Source organism: Apostichopus japonicus, chromosome 12 (assembly GCF_037975245.1).
Source record: "Apostichopus japonicus isolate 1M-3 chromosome 12, ASM3797524v1, whole genome shotgun sequence".
NCBI classification, from domain to species: Eukaryota; Metazoa; Echinodermata; class Holothuroidea; order Aspidochirotida; family Stichopodidae; genus Apostichopus; species Apostichopus japonicus.
Genome location: NC_092572.1, coordinates 14843524 through 14868076, shown reverse-complemented (window position 1 = coordinate 14868076; position 24553 = coordinate 14843524). Strand labels below are relative to the sequence as shown.

At 37.8% G+C, this 24553-nt stretch overlaps 1 protein-coding gene across 1 annotated transcript in view; it reads left to right on the top strand.

The window, feature by feature from the left end:
* Positions 1 to 24553, top strand: part of LOC139977961 (uncharacterized) — a gene marked incomplete in the record, with an annotated part of 396810 nt that overhangs the window by 369011 nt on the left and 3246 nt on the right. Inside the window, 7 exon segments of the mRNA XM_071987784.1 lie at positions 8663 to 8736; positions 11233 to 11327; positions 11706 to 11858; positions 13692 to 13818; positions 18340 to 18471; positions 19658 to 19786; positions 20551 to 20671. Of these exon segments, the coding sequence (XP_071843885.1) occupies positions 19709 to 19786; positions 20551 to 20671 (199 nt within the window).

The window sequence follows — 24553 nt, the reverse complement described above, 5'->3', positions numbered from 1 at the left end:
AGCTACATAGTGATTCCAAACACAACCTTTGATTCCAAGTCCTACAATTCTTCCATATCAGAAAGACCTATAGGGTCGTCCCCACATCCATTGCTTGTCTCTCTGTGAGCCATCATAGCACTGATAGGCCCTTAATAGGGCTTGCAAATTAACTAACCTGTTTCCTGTAGATTCTGCAAACATGGTTTGTTGTGACTGAGTTGAAAATATCTCATGTCCTTTATCTGCTGGGTTAATTACTCTCTCATACTCTTCCTTGCCGAGCCTTCTATAAGCAGGTTTGCAAGAGGAATTAGTTGCAATATCTGTATCAGAAGAGCTAGGAATATCACCAGTGCAATTGGCATCAGCTTCAGCAGCTGTTCAAGCAGTAAAACCAAACCTGTTACCTGGCTTGAAGGTTGTTGCATGCCTATCAAACATGCCTTTCCTTCTACCCATTCTTCTAAATACTAATCAGTTTTTATCCTTAAAATATACCAATTTTCCAGTGACCTATTCACTAGTTTTGTTTGTAAGCATTTATTGGAAGTCTAAGCAGTTGAAAAGCTGCACATAGAATGATACAAGACAAGACTTACACTGAGAAACTAGTCAATATGATGGACTACAACTAGTTTGGAATGTTGTTTGAACAGCGCCCTCATTATAGATCTGGTCACAGCTAGTACATAGCTCTCCTGAGTATTTTTTGCACCAAAATCTGACAAAATACCTTTGAAAAGCAGTGCCAAAGTAACAAGTAACTTTTTCTCTTTCACTTTAGAGCCACAGCTAAGGGCGCATGCTTACTGAATGCTGGGAGTGATAAAATTTTCAGAGGGAAGAAGGCCAACCAAGTTTCCACCAGAGGGGGTAAGTAGCACCAAACTGAGGGACTGTGCTTAAAACACATTGTGTGGACCCAAGAACAATTTAGACATTCAGTAGATGCCTGTCATGCTGATGGAATGACTTCTTATCACACTAGGGAATATGTCAATCATTGGGCTCTGACTTGTTTAAAGTTCAGTACTGTATTATTCATATAGACTGTACAACATGTGTGAGACACCATATGAAGATTCACCCAATAGACAGATACACAGAAATGATGTAAGTCACAACTTCTCAAACTATCATAAAAAGGAGGTTTAATGTGGAGTTTAAATATCTCAGCTGTTACTTAAGGTGGCATAATCCTATTAGCATCTATATCAACCTGCACAAGTGTTCTCCTTCAGGAAAAGTTCCAAAGAGCAACAGGAGAACATCTTTTTTTATATCTTATCAATTAGGATCATGGTTTTCTTGGTTTGGCTGTTATGGAGCATGAATGGAAGTACAAGTGGTACAAAGATTGGGTCAGTTGAGGCAAGTTTACACCACTTTAGGCCTCCCTGGAGCAGCATATGAACATTGTTTACTGCTGAGTAAAGAGGTTTGTTTACAAGTGAGGAAAATTTCAAGCTCTCATAGCAAACAAAAAGTCTGCACAGTCATGATAAAGAAACTTGAGGTTCAAATGAATGTGATAAATTAATTAGAATAAACCAAAAGCAAGAAAGAATAAAGGGTAATTTAAACCAAGAAATACTGCACGACGCAACTCACATGCATACCTGTTAATGTTACCCACGCTCGACGACAAATACAACACTGACACGCAACTGGAAACACAGCATCACACGCATTAAAACAATCAAAGACCATTAACAGGGTGTACTGCTGAGTTTCTGGAGAAAGATTGTAAAACAAACCACCTGCTGCTGAAGAAACAAAGTCTAAACATTCAAGAGTTCTGCTGCCTCCATTGGTCTTTATTATAACTTTCTGTCAAATATCATTGGAGATATGGATATTTTGGCTTCCAGATTAAAGGTACAAAGCCAACATGTCTGGGAGGTAAATGCTCCTAAAAAGGTCAATGCCCGTTCACTGATGCACATATTATATGACATCACGGTCACGCCAATACATGTGTCCAAATGCTTCAAAGCATGCCTTTTCTTTCATTTTTGATGTTGGATCTGGAAAATAACCATTTCATCCTTAATTAAAAGTCTTGAATTTTAATATATCAACACTGAGGGAACCCTGAAGGATTGATAATCCAACACAATCGTAGAATAGAAAAGGTGAGGGATTTCTCAACCAAGGCTTCCTATACAATTGAGTTTTCTCCTGGCATCTTGAATCCAGTGTAATGACCATTGGCTGGAAACTCACTTCTGATTCTTTGGACTGCACATGATGGTAGCACAACCCTGACGTGTCTTGCTAGGAACCCCCAGCACCTTTGAACCTGTTGACCGTAGGCTATGTATCTGTACTGTTCTGCCTAAAAAAAAAATGTTGAAAGTTCAAAATGTATTAATGTTGGCCCATGATGTCCACAATAACAAGCAGGGATACAATGTACAGTTATGGTTACATTTGCTCTGAATTTACACCTTCCATATTTCATGAAACATTCTTTTGTTCAGACAATTGATTTGCAAAACTCCAGGCCTAAGTACTAGCCTAGTAATAATGAGTATAAAATGACACATATGCCTACCTAACATGGCTGCATAATGCAGCTTACGTCCCGAGCCAAACTTTCAGTATGCAACCAACACTACTACTACTAGTACTTACTACGCACCATACTGTACATGTATGAATACATAGCCAACACACAGTACATATGGGTTGTAAGGATTCTATGGTTGTAAGTCACCGTAACACAACTCACAATATGGTTAAGGCAGTTCCGCAAATTCCAACCACACATGCACAAAATGGACTGGATTTTGTTTGCTTTATTACTAAATTCTTACCACGTTGTATGCTCCTTGCAATAGTTCCGAACAGGTTTCTTCTTTGATATGTTGTGGAGCTTCAATTTCGGCTCATTTGACAGGCTCGAACTGATACGGTTCTATATCCTAACAGTAACACCTCAGGTCCACCCTCAACATTTGGTTCAATATTGGCATGATCCTCGCCTTCACTCTCAGCTTCGAATATTAGAAAGGGCACTCTATTTCTAGTACAATTTCACTGCCTGGTGAAGAACCACTATCACTTTGAACTTCGGTTGCCGCATTTGGTTTTAAATCTGACATTCCACAGGAAATTTAGATTTGATTTCGCGCTGACTTGTTATCGATTGTTTTGTGTATTTATGTACACTTGTAGTGTAGGTATGATGTTCGGAGGAATTAGCGAGAGCAAATCGTGTTCCTAAAATGTTGTCACATTAGGTCATGAGATTACGAAAAAAAATTTCGAAGGGAAAAATCAAGTTTTTAACTGGCAGAGTGGTTGATATATGTTCTAGAGAACATGCTTAGGTGGATCCCAAAAATACAGGATGTTGAAATTTTCGTGTCGTGGCCATAATAAGTAAGAATTTGAAAATTGCCATTTTAGACTCTATGAGCCTTAAGTATACTGTAGCTAAGGGGGTATTGGTTATGATATTTAATCACAGAATATGACAAAAACGTCTCATCATTTTACGCTTGAGTGATTTGGGGGCAAATTTTGTGAAAAATCACCAAAATATCGCAATGTGGCACGAGATTGACACGGAAGTAACAACACATTGGTACACCATGTGCCCCAAAATGCACTGACGAAGTAATAATTAGACTGGAAGAACATGTTCATGGCCTGTAGAGACCACTGTACTACCTGTGTCTGTTGTTTTGATCTGTGTGTTATTGAGGTGTGTAGTAGTACAGTAACGGATGGTATATGGAGCCACTAATTTCAATGTTAAGCTATAGAACAAGTAAAACCTGAGGAACTGAAGTTGTACATCTGGTGAGTAGTCTACTTTTATACAGTGTAGTGCTGATAGTCGTGATCGATAAATCGCCAGTAGTCGCGATTACACTTTGGAAGTTTGATTAATCGCTCTCAAAACCTAAGTTGGGATTACTGGACTAAAGCTAGCACTACACACAATCTGCTATTGAAAAATAGCCTAACCTATCAAAAACAACACTTAAGCAGTTTGTCAGCAAATATCGCAAACACAGGTTCTTACAATGCTACACTAGAACTGTGCTGTGTTAAAAATCAGTAAGCACCTGTTCAGGTTAGATTCATGCGTTTACTTGTTAGTAATACGATTGTTCTGCAGTGCAACATTTAGTCCTAGCAATGTTTCATCATTGCGCATAATTGCAAATTCCCAAATTTATTAATCTTTAATGATTGCCAAAGAATTTGTAATTTCTTCAAACATGCATGTTATACAGTATTATTTCATTTCTGGTCAGTGGTTCACATGTATCATATGTCTGATAGAGTGTGTCGATTGCGGTGAAGTTTCATTTCAATGTGTCATAATATGTGCGTGCTATCACGCTAGGCTAAAGCCTAGCCTAGAAGGTGAACGTCCTTCTACAGAAAACTCTTGCATAGTAATCATCACACCGCTACAGGGTGTTGCATCTATTCATTTTTTTTGCTGTGATTAGTGCTAGTAGTTGTAGTAGCCTTGTAGATCCATTCCAAAGTTTTTGATTTACTTTGAAGGATTTTAAGAAATGTTGAATATTGAAATTTGTTGACAGTTTTTGTTTGGTAGATGTTTTAACATGAATTAGACATCACACATTAAGACTTGAAAGAACAAATAGGGACAGTGCACCATGGAGAAAGATTTGTTTGACTGTATTTCTGCAATGTAGAAATGACAGTAATGATGCCATAACTGTAACCGAGTATCGCGAGAAGAGCTATGCGATTAATCAACTACAAAAGTAAGAGTCGACTATCAGCACTAATACTGTGTACCTAGCAGAGCAAAAAGCGACAGTCAGAATTTAAATGCATACATTACAACGTAATATATGTGGTGTAAGAATCAGTTTTATTGAGACCCAGACTGCAATCAGAATAAGGATAGGCCTGTATACAGTAACATATTGTAATATTGTATGTATTGGAAAGCTCACACCTTCACAATGTCAGACTAAGATTGGATGGCATGGGCTGATGAAATAAATGCAAAAGTGGCAAAATATACATCAGCCCCAGCAAGTTACACAAAGGGATGCAGGATGTGGACAGGTGCCTACACCATCAGTATGCCAGGGGCACCAGCATATGGCATTATCCGCACAATGCTATCCCTGGCAGCTAAGAGAAGAGCCACATTCCAGCATCTGCTCTTCAAAGTATTGTGCAAAGAAATTAACTTTTAAGTACCAAATCATTTCACATCTCCCACATATGCCACAACAGCCTATGTGTGGAGGTGTCACATCCATTGCTTGTGTCTCTGTGAGCCATCATAGCACTGTGACAGGCCCTTAATAAGACTTGCAAATTTACTAACCTGTTTACTGTAGATTTCGTCATATATCAGAGGAGAGTACTGCTTTTGTCAGTGCTCTGTAGAGAGACCTGTTTAGGTGTACTACATCAGAATGATAAGCTGCAGCCATTGTTCTACTGAACCCATTACATGCCTTGCCATCAGTATCAGTTGTGAGGTACATGATCGTACCCATTCTTCATAATAATAATCAGTTTTTTATCCTCAAAGTTCAACAAAATTCCAGTGACCTATTCACTAGTTTGTTTGTATACAAATGCTTAAATGCTTATAAGCATTTATTGGAAGTCTGAGCAGTTGAATAGCTGCAAGAGACGCTGAGAAACTAGTCAATATGATCTACTACAACGATTTAGGAATGTTGCTTGAACAGCGCCTCATTCTAGATCTGGTCACAGCTAGTACATAGCTCCCCTGAGTAGTTTTTGCAACAAAATCTGACAAAATACCTTTGAAAAGCAGTGCCAAAGTAACAAGTAACTTTTCTCTTTCATTTTAGGGCCAGAGTTTACACGATACAGGGAGTGATCACATTTTCAGAGGGAAGAAGGCCAACTTGCGTCAAGTTTCCACCAGAGGGGGTAAGTAGCACCAACTGAGGGACTGTGCTTAAAACACATTCTGTGGACCCAAGCACAATTTAGACATGCAGTAGATGCCAGCCATGCTGATGGAATGACTTCTAATCACACTAGGGAATATATCAACCATTGGGAACTCACTTGTTTAAAGTTCAGTACTGTATTATTCATATAGACTGTACAACATGTGTGAGACACCATATGAAGATTCACACAATAGACAGAGACAAATAAAAATGATATAGGTCATTACTTCTGAAACTATCATAAAAAGAGGTTTAAAGTGGATTTTAGAAATGTCAACTGTTACTTAAGCTGGCATACTCCTATTAGCTTCTATATCAATCCGCACCAAGTGTGCTTTTCAGAAAAAGTGCCAAAAAGCAACAGGAGACATCTTTTTTGATATGTCATCAATCACTGGACTGGTTTATGTTTTTAGTTCTACCATGTAGCTTGTACTCTCTCTCTCTCTGAGTTGTGCTCTCCTCCTTCTGTATGCTCTGTCTCTCTTATATAGTCTATCATACTGTTGTTTTCTTTGCATCTGTTTCAGAGTCTGGATACATGGACTATTTGAGCTCACCTCTAATCCTGCAGCTTCCATCTTCCTGGCTATGGACTCTTCAGGCCCTTTATTTGTAATGTTTGTGGCACTGTGGTCCCTGTACTGACTGTTGCGTGAAATGTTTGTGCTATGTTTTGGATTGGAAACTCGAAAGCATTGTTGACTACCTCTGCTTTTTGAGTGGAAGTCTGAAACTGAGTGGACCATAAACATTTGCTGCAGGTGGGTGTCTCAGGTATTTCATTTACAGCACTGATTTCGCTTAACTCCCGTTGAAATTTGTTAAAAGGAAAATAAACAAATTTCTTCGTTTTTTATCGAAATTTGCCGATTTTTATCGAAATTCCACGAATTTTAACGATTGGTGATCTCAGTCATTTCCTACGTGGAATTTTCAACGATGCGTTGAAATTCTTTTTTAAACGAAATAGAAGGTCAATATGTGGTAAAGCAAAACGTCGGAAAACGCGTAACTTTGTTTATTAGTATCAATTAGACTTTGGTACAGTTGTTTGAAAGCAAGAATATTTACAAAAGCATTCTCAGGCTTGCCTGAGTAGTAAAACTCAAAGAAACATGTAGTAAAACTGATGGGGGACATTTTCTGACTGAACCCCAAACACAGTGACATAAGTCTTAACTTTGCCAGGCTATCTTGGAGGTTGCAGTACAAGCTATGTACCACGAGGCACCCTTCCAGATAAGTTGGAGTGCTGTTTAACCATTAAAATAACAATGAATGGACATAAATAAACTTGGTTTACTTGCAGATTGCGAAAAATAGTTATTCTTAAGAGATGTAAATTTGGTTTTTTATTAGAGTTGAAGTATGAAACTTTGTTTCCGAGCGAAAACATGTTACTTGAAGCAAAATAAAGATGCCCCGCCCATTCTGCTAGGACGCTTCCATTTTTCAAAAATGCGTTTTCTCTTTTTATTTTTTTCTATTTTGTTTAATATAGATTTGGCATGAGACATGTTAATCAGGTTAACTTTGATGGAATAATTTTATACCAGAAGTGGAAAAACTTAACAGTTATTACTTTCATTTCGGATCATTTCCGAACAAGATAACACACTAAGGGTGTGACCGTTTAAACGATTAACTGTTTATCCGGCCGCAAATGCACTCCGTTTAGAAAATCACAAACCGTATAAACGGAAAATTAAAAAAAAAAAAATCAAATACATTTTAAACATGAAAATTATTTAAAAATATGTAAAGAACTGAGTAATGTACTGCAAACTATCAATAAAAAACAGAAAAACGATGTTTTAGGCATGAATAATGTGTTCAATATAACTATAGTAGTAGGCCAATAGTCACAAGCTCATGATAGTGTCGTCAATTCGTTTTCTCAGTTTATATTTGCGACATATATCACCCGTGTACACCAATCAATGGCATAGTGAAATCCCGTGTGAAAATATGTCGACGCCAAAAGACGCAAATGGCCGTTCTAGAAAGTAGGCCAGTTGGCTCTCTCAGGTCCGCAAGTATACAGCCATTTTTTCCACACATGGTATGATACTGTGCATGCATTCCGGGCGGGATTGCAACATACATAAAAGAATATGAATGAAAATGATAAACCTTACGATATTTTTCACAAATATTGATGCTTAGATAAGTGCTTCCTCACAATCAACGAGACGCCCAAAATTCGCTCCGCTTACGTAAAACTTCTATATATATATATAACACGTGGAAAAAATTTGAGTTTTTACACACATAATAACCACTGACATTGGTCATAGAACATAAGAAGGTCATTGACATTTGAACTTGCCCAAGTTCATCGCACCATGGGAACGACACAACACATTGAACATGATGTTACATTCTTCCTCCATCTGGACGCCGAGTGTAAATTTTGGTGTAATATGCAAATTATGAATGGTACTGTGCTGTGCGGTTAAAATTTAACCTATTGCGACACCAATTTTGGGAAGCTGTTGTTGAAGAAACTTTTGTATCAAATGTAAAGTACTGTATCATGTATGTGACACAAGAGAAAGAAAATGAAATCAGAGGCTGCTACAACCCATCGCAAAACACGTGCGTGCGTAATTTGTTTTCTAAACATGACTTTTAATGAGTAAGCGGGAAAGGTGGGTAAGTTTGCTAAGTTAGGCGAGTTTTTGTTTGAAATCTTGTGATAGATAGACAAATATATTGTTTTTTTTCTTCAAAAGTTACGATGTTGCCGAAGGCCGAGTTATATCAATTCAGTGATCTGAACTTCTGAAGACCACGATATACTGATCAGGTGTGTTATTCTTTTCATCAATTATTACACGTAATGTTCGCAATATTATTGGGCCTAATTAGTAATTAACATACATTGATCGTTGTCTTGTTGCCTGAATTGCTACTTTTTTGAAAAAAAAAAAACCCTTAATTATTGTACTCATAATGTCCTATTTTCATTAAAAGTTGAGTGACATTACGTCGAAAAAGCCGCAATCGGGAAACAGCGATTAAAAGTTTAACCTACCGGCAGGTTATACGGTTAAATGGTTAGTGAAATATCCGTTAGGTCACACCCTTATAACCCACAAAAAAAAACGACTTTATTGAATGAAAATATACTGAAAACCATATCGCAAAAACACAAAATCGCCTATAACTCGAAAACGGAAGGAGATATTGACTTTTGTCAGCTGTGTAGGGATTTCCTAAACCGAATTTTGATGCGCTCTATCCACCTGTGTCATTTATGAGCTTCTCTGACATAAGCTGCAGTACGTAATTTCTCTATACCAGTTCCGCGAAATTTATTTACGCAGTAAACATTGTTCATTATGTTTTCTTTCACAACGAATATTCAAAGTTGTGCTCCACACGCTTCACAGATATTGTTTAATGTCGTTCATTTTCAATTCTAGTTTAAAATTACATTTTCGAACGATGCATTGCATGCCTTGTCAAACATTCCTGATTAGTAAAACTAAGGAAGGATATTTGATTGATATGATTTTATGAGCTGTTCCACTTGAAAAATGATGATAAAATCGAAAAACAAAACATTTACTTCTCATGTGACGCATACCGGGAGACTCATAAAAACCCCCTTCTCATTAAATTAAATTTACATGCCGTCAGGCCAGTTGAAAGCCCTCCCCAGTAATGTTCGATCAGCTCTTCCCAATATACAATACTCAAATAAGCAATGAAAATATATTCATTTTCCACAGGTTTCTCCCCAACTTGGGCCCAAGCCACTGCTTTATTTTCTTAGTAGTCATGGAAACAATTGTTTGCAACTCTTTTGCTGGCCAGGTGTTTTCAAGTTTTATTAATAGCACAGCTTCTGATTGGTTTATTCAAGATAAACTTTCTATCCCTGCTGGATTGTTCTACTTATATATATATATGAATGAATATTTGGTTTTCAATTAACTTAGTTACAGGTAACATCCATTCCATTATGAACAGTAGGGGCAAAATAATGTTTGCTTCTAGAGTAAGCCAGCCAAAGGTTCTGCAGTGCTAAACCCCCCCCCGAAGATAAATACTATGCTAATTAACAGATGGTAGGCGTGAATTTGACAAAGCCAGGTTTATGATTGGACTAGGCCTCTCAAAAAAGTTTGGTCGCTGGGGATATCACATGTAACCAGCATACTGTAGGTGGCCCAGACCCAGGCTGCGACCTTAATTACCAGGGCAGTCCATCTGCATTCGCGGGCAACTTACAGTAGCTGGGTTAGGGGGAAAGTAACAGGATGTTTTTTATTTTGCGTGCATTGAAGCCAGGGGGAGATTTTTTGGTTTGAAAGTGAGTGCGGTAAACGGTACTGTAGTACGTCAAGTAACAGGAATTTATTGGAAAAAAAGATCTCTTTGATATCCAGCTACGACTGTTTCATTGTGTACATTTTTTTTTTATTTCTTGTTTTTCTGACACTGCGTTCATTGGTGAGTTACTTAAACTTATCTTAGTTTAATACTAGCCTATAAATTAAGTACTTGTTACGATCGACCAAGACCAGTTTTTATTATCCTAGCCAAATAATTTTTCAAACACCTAGTACAGAACTTACTCTGTCTTATATACAATCAAACTTTTGCAACGTTTTTAATATTCCTCGGCCACTTCTGGTATAGTCTGAAAACGGCTCTAGTTACACTAAGGATTCAACGTAGGTCACAACCTTGATATGTCTAGAATTGCCTTTGCCGTTGTTGATCGCGATAACTTTCGTGGAAATTTCGTTGAAACTACGTTGACAACCGTGCCCGCAGTAGTCTAAATCTTAATGAAATTATTTGTTTTTTATCAATTTTCAACTTTTTTTATCAATTTTCAACTTTTTTTATCGATCGTTGATTTTTTTTCAATGGGAGTTAAGCGAAATCAGTACTGTAGTTGTGTGCTGTCAGTGTGGGATATTAGCAAAGATCTCTTTGTGGCATTTGGCATGAATGGAAATGTGTACTTCCTGCCCCTCTTGCATACAAATGAATGCTTTGGGCAATGTGAATGATTTCCAATGTAGCACTTTGCAAGGCAGTCTTAACATGTTGATAAAGCCTTCACAACTTTGCAGTGGTCGTATTTGAGGGCTTTAATTCCTGCAAGTAGTCACCTCTGCCAGTACAAGGCAGGTCAAGTCCTCTGCAATGCACTTTTGTATCAAGTGCTTCCTAGTTACAGTTTGTGCAGGTAACATATCAGAGGAGAGTACTGCTTTAGTCAGTGCTCTGCGGAGTGACTTGAGTAGGTGAACTTGGTCTAACAGCATATGGTTCTCTGTTTCAGAATGAGTAGCTGCAGCCATTGTACCAGTGAACCCTTTACATGCCTTGCCATCAGCATCAGTTGTTAGGCACTTCTCCTTTAGTGGGTTCTTACCAGTAAGTAATATGGATGCACAAATCTTTCCACCATTCTGTTCATCTTTGACATTGGCATCTTTATTGAACAGCCCTCATTGCCTGGAAATTGCAACTTGTGACCCCTTCTTCTATTCATTTCACCAATTAAGGTACAGTTGTTACTGTGATTGTAATCAAAATTAAATTTATCCATGGTGACATTCTCAACAATTATATCTCTGTATTGGCTTGCACGAACAAATGGAGTCTTACTTTTTGCATTACGCAGACAGGTATGATATTGACGATCATATTCTGCAAAAATTGGAGAGTCTTTTGAGAGGCCATGCAGTTGCAGTGTCTTCTTTATACACCCCTTTTCTGACATATCATTTTCATTCATTTCTTCTATTGCAGGTCCAGACTGGTTGGCTGACTTTTGTAGTGTTCTGACAGTGGGACTGGGAAGAGAGATGCTGCTGAGCAATCTATGAGCTGCACTTGAACTGATCTACATCTGATGCAAGCCTAACTGCCGTGCAATGTTTAGTTCTGTGGGATTCTTGCCAGGTTTGCTTCTTGGTTTAAACCTTTGTAGATGGGCAAGAGCTTACAGTACCTTTGTATCTTCAGAGAATGCATCCAAACACAACCTTTGAGCCAAATCCCACAAATTCTTCATATCTAAGTTTTCAAGAGGAATAGGTGCCACATCAGAAGGGGTAGGCATGTCACCAGTGCGGTTGGCATCAGCTGTACGAGCTGTAAAACCGAACCTGTTACCTGGCTTCAATGTTGTTGCACGCCTACCAAACATATCTTTCCTTTTACCCATTAAAATATAACAATTTCCTAGTGACCTATTCAGTGGCGTCTTTCGCGACTGACTGGACTTTTGATCTGAACTTTTTTTCGATACATTTTTCTCCACTGGCGCTCACTTCACAAAGTTATTAGCCTCCCCAACCAAATGTTTTTTACCTACTGAAAGAAAGATAATTTGCAATGTGTTTTTCAATGGTTAAACTGATATTATTATTACCATAAACATTGTATTGACTTCCCCAATAATTCTAACCAATATGGAAGGGTAATAACACAGCATATGATTGTATGTTATTGGCATGCGATGTAAAAACCGGTGCATGACTATATGATATGCACATTGACATGTGTAACACGCGAAACGTAAACAATTTTGGTTATATTTTTCCCAAATCAGCCCCCCAAATCATATTGGGCCCCTACGCCTATGACGGTAGTTCTATTAGGCATTTTTTTGGAGTATTCAAAATCATACCAAGTTTTGTGTGGTGGAGTATAAGAATCGCGAGATACAATTTATGAAAGTGGCAAGACAAACGTGGTAAATATGACTGATTAAAGGCCAATTTTGACCGAAATTTTTCAATTTTTAGGTCATTCACAATCACAGGAATATATGAATAGGCCTAGATAAACTGTAGTGCGACAGTCGGAAATTCCAACTGTCGCACTCCAATTTTCCAACTATCGTCAGTTTTATGACGTGCGGGGGTGAGACACCCCCAACACCCACCCACCCCCCCCCCCCCCCCCCCCCCCTCTAGCCACGTCCCTGGGTGTAAGTCACAACTTCTCAAACAATCATTAAAAGAGGTTTAATGTGGAGTCTAAAAAATTTCAATTGTAGTTAAGATGGCATAATCCTATTAGCATTTACATCAATCCACCATAAGTGTTCTCATTCAGAAAAAGCAACAGGAGAACAACTTTCTTGATATGTTATCAATTAGGGTCTGGTGTTTTCTTGGCAGGGATGTTAAGGAGCATGATAGAGAGTACAAGTGATACAAAAATTTGGTCAGTTAAGTAAGTTTAGACCAATTTAGGCCTCCCTGGAACAGCATACAAAAATTGATTTCTGCTGAGTAAAGAGGTTTGTTTACAAGTGAGGAAAACGTCAGTCTCTCATAGTAAACAAGCAATCTGCATGGTTATGATATAGAAAATTGAGGGTGCTATGAATGGCCAACTTGTCAGCTATCCAGTTATTGGTTGCATTAAGCTTGTGAGAGCTAAATAGATTAAGGGATCACATTACTTTTTGATTTAGTGTGTATTGGGGCATTTAATAGGTGTATACTACCACAGACCCTTTTATCATGCCGACTAGTATTCAGCAATTGGTTGAGCAATATTGTGTGTCTATGTGTAGGACATTTTATTTGACCGCATAAGAATCATAAACATTTTCAGAAGTCCAACACCTGTTAACAAACAATTTAATAACTTGTTAGTACTTTTATTTTACCATCATTTGGTCAGCATAGAATGCCATTAGTTGAATCACAGAAACTATATTTGATAAGTTGAAACTATGAACAATCAACAGTGTGTTTTGTTTGTTTTCTATCAAAATAGGAATTAATGGCCAAAGAAGTTCAAAATTCCAAGGCTGCTACTAGTGCTTGAGGGAAGACTAAAAGCAGAAAGAATGCCTAATGACAGAGAAAGAAGACATATTATACAGACACTGTGTGACTACATGGTAGGATATACATGGCTAAAATAGGTAAACAGTTTAATACTGTAAACTCACACTATATCATTGCCAAACAGCTCTAATAATCACGAGGAGCGATTTAATGCTGCAACGCTACGCTGGATTAACTATCTCAAGACCCGACTTGCATTCGACAGATACTAATAGTGGGCCCAACTTACAATAAAGTGAGCCTAACAAGTAACTTTGAAACACTTCTTAAGTTCAGGCTCAACCTTGAAACTAATTTTTCCCGATGACCTTCGAAACTTGTTTTGCGACAAACTCTGCTAACCTTTCAAACAGAGACAAAAAAAATCATATATGCTCACGCTCGAAATGATGCTGATTTAATACTTGCGCGCAGATTCCTCAACATCATGTGTATTTACTGCGTTACAAGCGGGGCCCTATGTGGGTGAAAGTGATTTGTATGTGCTTCCTCGTGCACTGCTGACAGCCGCCCGGTTCATACATTTGTATACTCCCACCTACAAAAACCAGTGTCTAATATTTATAATATGTATATGTTTATGAGCTTGCCGAACGTTACAACATCATACAGAAAGCCATGCCGGACAAAATTGTATTTAATGATTATAGTAACATATATACATTAGTTACTATTTATAAATATATGATATGCAAATATGTCATGCATAACCTATATACACGAGGTGTATGAGTAATCTGAATATAATACGGCATTACTTGTATATATATATATATATATATATATAGATATATATATATATATATACATACATATATCTCTATATATATATATATATATATATATCTGTATATATATCTAAATATATATATATCTATATATATTATAGATATATATTTATCTATACATATCTATATATTATAGATATATATATATATTGTAATAAACGTTAACTATTTCGAGTCCATTGCTGCTCGGAGTTCAGCGATCGTCAGGCCTACTGATCCGTAATAAAGTATGGGTTGCTATTCCACGAACTACCATTTGGGTTTGACACGGCTGGGTGGTTTCCTTTTGTGTCTGTTGCCATGTCTACAGGTAGAGATGAGCTCGCTTCTCTAGTTGAGCGTGTTGCCTTTGAGGGTGGTAATTTGGAGCTTTTCTTTGCAAAGATTGCATAGACCAGACTGCCGCTTGTGCGTTTGGACTGTGACACAATTTCCCAGTGTATTGAATATTCAGCTTTTTTCTCCTTGAGTTGCCAGATGTGTTTAGAGAGTTCCATTTCTTTCTTATATCGGTCATGTTGGAATGATTTGGTGTGGTTGTTGTATCTCTTCTTAAATTCTTCGCTCGCGAGGCCTATGTATGACGTGTTGTCGGTTCCTGACGTGACGGTGGCTTTGTAAATGACGTCATTAACCAAGCAGTTGCCGCGAAGTGGGCAACTATCTACTTCTCGGCAGTTGCATGTATTTTCCTGGGGGGTTGGCTCGTTTCTTTCATGACCTTTGAGTTGTGTGACTTGATGATCTGTTGCATGTTTCTCATACAGCTGTAACTTTATTTTGACTGTTGATCTGTTGAAGATTTTGTGTAGCTTGTTGGTCTGTGGAAATTGCTTGTCGATGAGTTTTAGGAAGTCCGCCGCAAAGTTGGTCTTTACGTTTTTGCTGTACGGGGGGTTGTACCATGTGATTTTTCTTGACCTGCATTTCTTGTTCTGTTTGGTGTTTTTGTTTTCCTTGTTTTGGTATTTGATAGTATAGTTGTATCCAGCTGACCGGAGGGCATGATTGTAGGTGGGTGCTGCTTTCTTGAATGTGTCCTGGTTAGATGATAGACCAGAGACTGTTCTTTCGATGGCTGGCGGTATGTTCTTTATTATTGCGGGCGGGTGGTTCGAGTGTTGGCTTATGTAGATTGTTCGTTGTTTGGTTTTCTGTAGGGCTGGTACTCGCTGGTATTCATGTTCAAAGTGACGTCAAGGAAGCTGACTGTTTTCAAGTTCGTTTGGACAGTGATTTTTAGTCCACATGTACGATCTTGATTAGGGCTTTTGATATTCTGTCTGCTTTGCTGCCTGAGCATGACCTCATTACTGGTAGCCCATCGTCCCTGTATAGTCCCAAACCAGTGATATCGGGGTTTTTCTCCAGTTGGTTCAAAATGAATAGTCCCACCAATTTACAAACTTACGTTTTGTCAAATGCACCCATTGAGACGTGGAATTGGTAACCCGTGTCTCTCTTCTCTTTTGCCCTTGTGATCGTGAAGGAGAGATCGCCTTGCGTGCATGATAGTCTTGTATTCAGTATCACTGATTCTGGTGTATGCTTTGGCCCATGCTAGACATTTGTGTATGAGATCCTTGCATATTGAAGGGTAAAAATCAACAATATCGAGGACCAGAAAGGTGAGACTGCTCTTTTCCTGTATATTTTTAATCCATTCCAGTACGCTTGTGGTATGTTTGCATTTATGTGGTCAAGCATGGCCTTGCTCACTTGTCCCATTTCAGGTTTTTTTTGTGTTTATTAGCCTGCATTTTGTGTTATCTTGAAAAATTTCTTCGTGGTCCTTGATTGTCACGAAAGCCGTTTTTGGTCCAGTTTTATTTATTCGGTTACCTATTTTTAATTTGTCAGCTAGACTTGTGTATTCATTGTCTATTTCGGTGGCGGTGTTGCGGTCCGCATTTTTGTATTTCTGAGATATGTTTACAGTTAGCAACCCACCATATTTGGCGGGGTCCATCTTGTACATGTTCCTGGTTTTGTCCGCCTCTACGAAGATTTCTTTAGAGGATGCGATGTTTTCTATGTCCTTCTTGAGGTTGGACAGGAACTTCTCCGTCACTTCCTTGAACTTAATGTTCTCGACCATTTCCAGCAAATCGGACTCGAATGAGACCAACTCTGGGATTTGTGGTGGGACGCATCTCGATTTTAGCCCGTATGCATCGGTGGTGGCGGTGTTTTCCTCGTCACGGCTGGTGTCACTCGTTTCCGCATCGGTGTCAGTGTCGGCCAGGATAAATAATGCTCTCCATCGCATCCCTTTATCAGCTTCTCTGTCATCTCTAGCAGTCTTTTCAAGTATTCTCTAGTTGATGGCAAAGGAATGTTCTTGCCCGAGTAGTTCATGTTGTATCGTTCCATACTAAGCTGTAAAAGCATGTACTGCTGTTAGTAAGTAGAGTGCTCAACCGAGGTTCAGGAGCCAAACTATAAAATATAGCTAAAATACTATCAACGGTGAGAGGGCTCAATACCGAAGTAGAGCATGATATATATATATTGATATATATATATTGTAATAAACATTAAATTATTAAGAGTCCATTGCTAATCAGAGTTTCACTCTTGTGCAAGTAGTTGTACAGCAATCGTCAGGCGTACTGATCTGTAATAAAGTATGGGTTGCTATTCCACGAACTACCATACATATATATATATATATATATATATACATATATATATATATTTATATATATATATATATATATATATATATATTTTTGTCAAGTTTAGAGGATAAATCTGTTCTTCGTCTGGACAACATCATATTTCTTTACGCAGGTAGGCATAGTCCCTCCATATATGATGGGCTGTAATTGTTGTACTCCCCAATCCTTACTCCTGTGAGTCCTGTCACTGTACCCATCCCAAATCCTTACCTTTCTCACCCCTCTGGAATCCATTTAACATTCAACTGTGTTAGACCACACTGCTACTACTGTAGCTGAACATTACGGTGGAGTAATTGCACACAAGAATAATCAAAACAGAATATTTTGGAAAACAAAAGTCGATAATAAGTAGTTTATTATATAAACAGTATCAGTAAATGGAGCAACAATAAGCTGTAACAGAAACCAACAGGGTAGGATGCAGAGATATTTATATATTGAAAGCTTTTATTTAATGCAGTTTGGTGCCTTGAATCAGCAATTGCAGTTTTCACCTAAGTACCCAGTTTATTAATGTACTCTCATTAAGAATCTGGAGGGGCACAGCCACTATTTCGAGGGAGAGAATTAGAAATTGTCTTTGATTTTCATTGAGATAGCAGGGGCACTACGGCAACTTTGTAGTTTTAGTAGGAAAACAAGGCTATTTACATACACTTGTGAAAAGGCACCAAGGGGCATGGTTTCCAGAGTGAGAAGAAACATGTAGAATAGACAGAATTTTAAGAGCAACTTTTTTTTCAGTGGTGTTTTGAAAACTGTACATCAAAACCTTAACATTTCATGCAGCTGCTCAATATTTACTGGCTCTTGGCACAAATTTCGCTGGAGTTTTGGACAATCTTAGAGCCCTGACTTAGATGATAAAGTTGTAGGATGATCAAGAGGGCACCTAAGGCATGAAAAGGGTTAAAAGGCATACCGCAGTTGTTTCTATCAGTGATTGATAATTTTTAAGCTCATTACCGCAAGAGGTATTTTGCCATCGACCTGCTTCCTGACGTACATATTCTTATGTTCATTGAGTGTGTTTTGTTTGTTCTTCTTTCACCCTCTGTCTGTCTACCTTGTTGGTTCTCTTTTCTTTCATCTTCCGCTGCAGTTTATTCTCCCCACAAAAAGTGGCTATAGAAAATTTAGGAGATACGGCTCAGTCCGAGTACAAGCATGGCTCATCTCTGAACACGGAGTCCAGTGGTAGCGATAGTTACAGGGACATTTTAACCAGTGATAAGTAAGTTTCACTATCTAAACAAGGTTTTGTCAGCTGGCAACATATTATCTATGTTTTATTCTTTTGTAAAACAATTCAAAAATAAGAAACTGGGAAAAGTAAATGCAATGTATTGAGACAAGTTATTGGATAATCCCAAACTGAATGTTTACTTACCATAAATGTAACTTGTTGAAAGGTAACGCTGTGTCTTGGTAATGACATTTTAAACTATCTCAAGTTGTAAAGGATTGGGAAGGTTAATAGAACTCGATTTGGGGTGGGGGTGAGTGGAGGAGGGGTGGGCGGCTAAAATAAGCTGCTTAAACGATATGATTTTTAAATTTACAATATAAACAGTTGACTGTACTGAAAACTGCACAGTGCATTTTAAAGTAGACCACTATCTATTTCTTGCTGTAAAGCAGAACTGTTTGTGACCTTGTGTTGAGTTTGTTTTGATCTCATCTCCCTTCATGTAATGAATAGGGAGATGAGATATTGTACTTCACCCCACATCAAAAATGTGAGTGAGTGAGTGTGCATGTGTATGTCTGTGTGCGTGAGTGAGTGAGCAAAACTAAGTATGTCGCAAACTCCTCCTAGACCCCAAGTCCTGTCGAGTTCAAGCTTGGTGGGTGGGTGCCTGACCATGTTAACTCATGCCTGCGTGATTGATGACGTCAAAGAGGTCGAAGGTCAAGAAATCTAAAAATTAGTTTTTAGCCATTTTCTGCATGCCAACTTATTGGACAAAGGCATTAAACCACATTATATGTAGAGAATGAAGAGACAAAGTTTAAAACAAGACAGATTTAGCTGTTAAGGCTTGTAGTTAACAGGTCAATTGAGTTAAAGTTAAAATTGGTCTAAATTGTGCAAAGAGTGTGTCCTAGACTGTTAGTCCGATCAGGTTCAAACTTGGTGGGTAGGTGCCTGACCATGTACTGTAAACTTGATCTTTGGTGATTGTCTACATGTCATAGGTGAAAGGTCAAATACCCAGAAGGTGTAGCCATTTTCTGCTTGTCAGCATGTTGGAAACAGTCATTAAACCACAAATATGTTGACTATAATGAGACAAATTTTAAATTAGAACTTATGCAGTTGTTTAGGGTCAAGGTCAAAGTTCATTGTAGATCCATTCCATCATAAAAGAGATGAGTACCATAGATTGCCATCTTGTCTTATGTTTTAATCGTAATAGATGCTAAGATCCCATAACAAGGGAGTTTATTAGGCAAGTTTCAGGAGAGATATGATTGATAAAGATGGCTACCTTCAAGGTATGCAAGGAATTAAGATCACTAATGAAGCAATCCATGGCAGAATGAAGGTGAGATGACAAAACTATTAATTAATGGATCATTCAACTGTCAATTTGAGTATAGTTTCATTAGTTTAATGTACGTTTTATTGCTTTGTTCAAGGGCTGTCCTAACATGTTAGTGTTTAATATCATGAGATGCAAGGTTAAATTGCGACTAACATGCAACATCATGTAACATGTTGAAAATTTCAAGTTTCATTGCTTACACTACTTTTCGTTTTAATAGAATGTTGAGTGAAACTACCCACTGCTGTAGGGGATGAAACATTTGGTGTTTAATCCACAAGCTCCAGCTCATTCATTGCGTGATTGATTATTAATCCATATTTGCATGATCGATTATTATACAAATATTGAATGGTTATGAGTGCAATAGTGCAAATATTTCATGAGTTGAAAGATGGAATGTTCCATTCAACAGGGCACAGCAGAGTTGAATGGAACAAATTACATCTTCAATGAATGAAATATTTGCACTATTGCACGAATGGAAACCATTATTTGTTTTATACAACATATTATATTAAGATGGGTAAAATGCACTCATGCAACTGATTGTTTTAAACAGACAGGTTTCTCTGCTCTCTTACCATTGAAAAAGTGCTACCAAAAAAGTATAACTCATGGTTCTATTTCATAGAGTGGAATAGAGTGGATTTTGCATGCAATCAACGAGCAATTGACCAATCAAATGACCAGACTACAATTAGGTGTTGTATAATAATCCATATTTGCATGATTGATTATTAATCCATCTTCTTTCTGCTTAGACGTTGAAGGACAGCGTAGTAAAATCAGAGGATTCCGTGAAGAGACTGTTAGCAGAGATCAAGATGCTAGGTCAAAGGGTCATTCAATCTCATAAAGCCGTACAGAAGGAGGAAGAGCCAGGTACATTTTCAAGTTTCTTCCTTTTGGGTTTGGTACGTTGAGAGTACAAGATGGATATGATGCTCGCATTGTATAAAATTATTGGTAGCAGTATGCTGGAGACAATGGGTTGTAGGACTATTGTTTGCGAGCGGGTCACAGATTTGGTCATGTGCGAAGAAAGTTGGAATGAATTTCAAAACTAACCAATGAGTCTGTCTTGCGTACAAAGATTTACTTCGCTGCTAAATAAACCCGAGCGCGTTTAGCAGGAGTGTCAAGCATAAATCAGGGACGTTTAAATTTGGTTAAAATGTTCTATTTATGGTAGTTCACAAGCGAGAATGTTACCTAACTTATATGGAATTGATGCCAAGTTTTTGTATTGAATGAGTGGAGTTGTTAAATTTTTTGTCCCCGCCATCCCCACCCCACCCCCAGAAAGAAGTATCCCTAACCGTGATGGAATATCACTTAGTAATATTCAGTCTTACCGAAGGCGATGGAGTACAAAAGAGTTGAGGAGAGTGGAATTTTCCGAAGGTTAAAGTGTCACTGTTCCCCTGACCAACACAGGAATGATGCTAACTTTGTTAAGGCGAGGATAACAGCTAGGTACTTGACTCCATAAAGAACTCGGACATGTGGGTGTATAGAACAGAAAAATATAGTGATACAATTACCGACTGAAACACCTGTTCATATAGAACTCGGACATGTGGGTGTATAGAACAGAAAAATATAGTGATACAATTACCGACTGAAACACCCCTTCATGAAATTACACCCTTCATATAAATCACAAATTAGGGAATACTAGAATTATAGCATTCGGAAATTCTAGAAATTAATTCTAGAAATCTCTTTTCACGTCTTCAAATGACAATTTCAATCCAAAAGTTTGGTAAGCTTCAGGTCGCTGTCACTGTTTCACCAACTCCCGTCTTTTGGGCCACTTTTCTCTTTAGGCCAGCACCCCTTGTCTCTCTTGCTCCGCTGATGATTGTCGAGAACTGCAGGGTACAAAATACGTTAACTAGTATTTTGTCTAAATACATGCTCTGGAATTATCCCGAGGGTATTTGTAAGACGAACCCTAACCACAGTGAATCTTCCTGCAGATGTGAATTTCCCTTTGGGATATTGAAAACGCATAACACATAATAACATAAATAATTACATAAACCCACCACCAAGTCCTAAATAATCACAAGGCTCCCAATTCTATAATGCCCCCACTAACTGCTCCAATACAACACTTACTATATGCATACTATCTCTACCCCTAGGGCAGCTTCAATGGCCAGGATTATTCTAGAACATAATCTATGTATCTAAAATATCATGCCATACCCCAAGACACAATTCTCCTCTCTAAAGTGATCCCTGATTGCATTATCTTGTAACACATATTACTAAGTATTATTGACATATCCCCTAGGCTAGAGCCAAAGTTACCTAGGTCAGGATACAAACCCCCACAATAACAGTGACACTTCAAAAGCAATGAATAGAATAAATAATTTATAATACCTTGAAACATCATTCCCCACATAACAAGGATAAATAATGTGACTTACTTCACTGGGCTTTGACTTGCTCTCCAGGTACAGACTGGCGCCACGATACATCCACACAGAACCGGTTACTGGTCAAATTAACTCAGGTGGTGACAATAAATAATATATGTTTTTTTGCATATAAAATGTTGACCTCGCAGGCTAAGCTTCAAGCATCTCAACAAGCCTGAATACAACTTAGTGCCCTCACAGGGTCTTACCACAACAGCAATAATAACCACACACCACGCCCACAGAGGACACAGCCAATCTTGTACAACTGTACCTTTCAAACCCTGGGAGTCAAGTGAGGAATATTCTCCAACTCTGAAATGAATGCATACCATGTACTGCTCAAAACAATACATAACACAAAACAAGACACAAACAAGACAAATATACAGGACACATAGGGATAAAGCTACTACCTTCAAGGCAGGTTCAATCTAGCTTGTGCCATCCAGAGTCACTCAAGTGATACATAAGGCAATACAATAGGGACTTGTATCTGCTGTGACATAAAGAATACATCAAGTTTATTTACTTCGTCCTCAGATTTAGTGTAAAGTATTTTTTTGGGTGAATATTGTAAGGATAACAAACTCGTTCCTTTTTTCCTAGAACTGAATAAGTATTCACGCAAAGCAAATTGCTCTTTTTACCCATCATCAAAGTAGCTGTGCAGTTACTAGTGTATTGGAAACAATATTATACCTGCCATAAGTTTTGCCATATGCTACTGTGCATTATTTTTTGTTATTTTTTTTTTTTTAAATTGTATGTGCATTGTGTCACGTTTGTTTTTTCAAATAAGGCTTTGTTCTGTGCAGTGATAATCTTATCCTATAATCCCAGAGATATAAATATAAATATATTTAGAGGAAAATCTTGAAAAAGGTTGTAACAAAATTAACGCCGGGTCAGGCCAGATCTTTCTGGAAACCCTACACGTAATGGAGAGAATTGGTCTGGGAGGATGGGAGAGGGGGGGGGGGGTGGGTTTTAGTGGAATATTTAGGAACATTGCAGTTATTGTGTGTTGTTCTCCATCTCAATTAAAGACCTGTTATTTATGTGTAAATTAACACCTAGTTACTTAGTATTTTGCTGTTTGGATGCAGCCAGGGGTGGGACCTAGATTCCCCATCTCTTAGATTTTGTCTGTAACCCCACCAAAACACATATCCAGTACCACTAAACCCACTCCGAACTCTGTTGCTCCATTTACCCGAGCGAATCTTGCTATGAAATTGACTGACTTGCTACACAAGTGCAAAGATACTGGGCATTTTTTTTCCATTAACAGAAACTCTAGTGTTATCATCAATATAATGATAAACAAAATGGAGAAACTTTCAGCACATGTATTCAAAATAGTAAACACTTACTTATTGCCTCCACTCCACCCTCCAGTTTTATATTCTGGCTTTGCTTTCTTATTATGTGCAGGTTTGAGATGTAGTACATTTCTCCATCCGTGTTATTGTCAGATAATGAAATGAGAATGAGAATTAATAAAATTGTAAAAGAAATGTTTCCTTCCTCGACAGCATGACTTCATATCCGTCACTTCTTCAGTATCTACCTAAATGAAATATGTAGGCTGAATTTTAGACACAATAATGTCGTAGTCCACCAGAACAAGGTTAATTTGAGATTTTACACTCACACACTGCTGATCCAGTTCCAAGCTATGCACTGTTAAAATATGCTAAACCTCCGATATGTTCCTTTAAAGGCTAACTTGATGATGTTATCAGCTCTTCTAGAACAGGCTTTAATGTTAATGTTAAGTTTTGTTAACCCACGGCTTTACATAAATTCTCACTCAACCAAAGCATGTTCCTTTAACTTGATATTAAAACAACAACACCCTTGCGCCCATTGAAAGAAAATTAAACACCATCTATCCAAAAGTTGACAAATTTGTACTACCACTGTAAACATGTCATTTGAGACAGGTAAATATCTTTTTGTGATTTTGTGCTGGATCTGAGGAACTCAGCTAAATGGTTAAAGTATTAGACTAAATAGTCTTGTCACTCTAAACCGATGAACCTCGGCAAATTAATGGGTCGTTCCCTTACAAATTAAAAGTGGCATAAAAAATCCAGCCTGGTCTGATAGTGCTGTTTTTCAACCATTCACAACAAATTAACTGAGGTTTGTTAAACTTTGTTTCTAAAGTCATCTTTTTTATGAATTTTTCCTTCATGTCTTTCCATTGTAATATAGCTTGTAAATCTATTGCAATAAAAAAATTTTACATTTTTTTTACATTTTATAATAATATTCTGTAACTACTGTAGTTGATACAACAATACTAGACATTTCACTAGTAGAT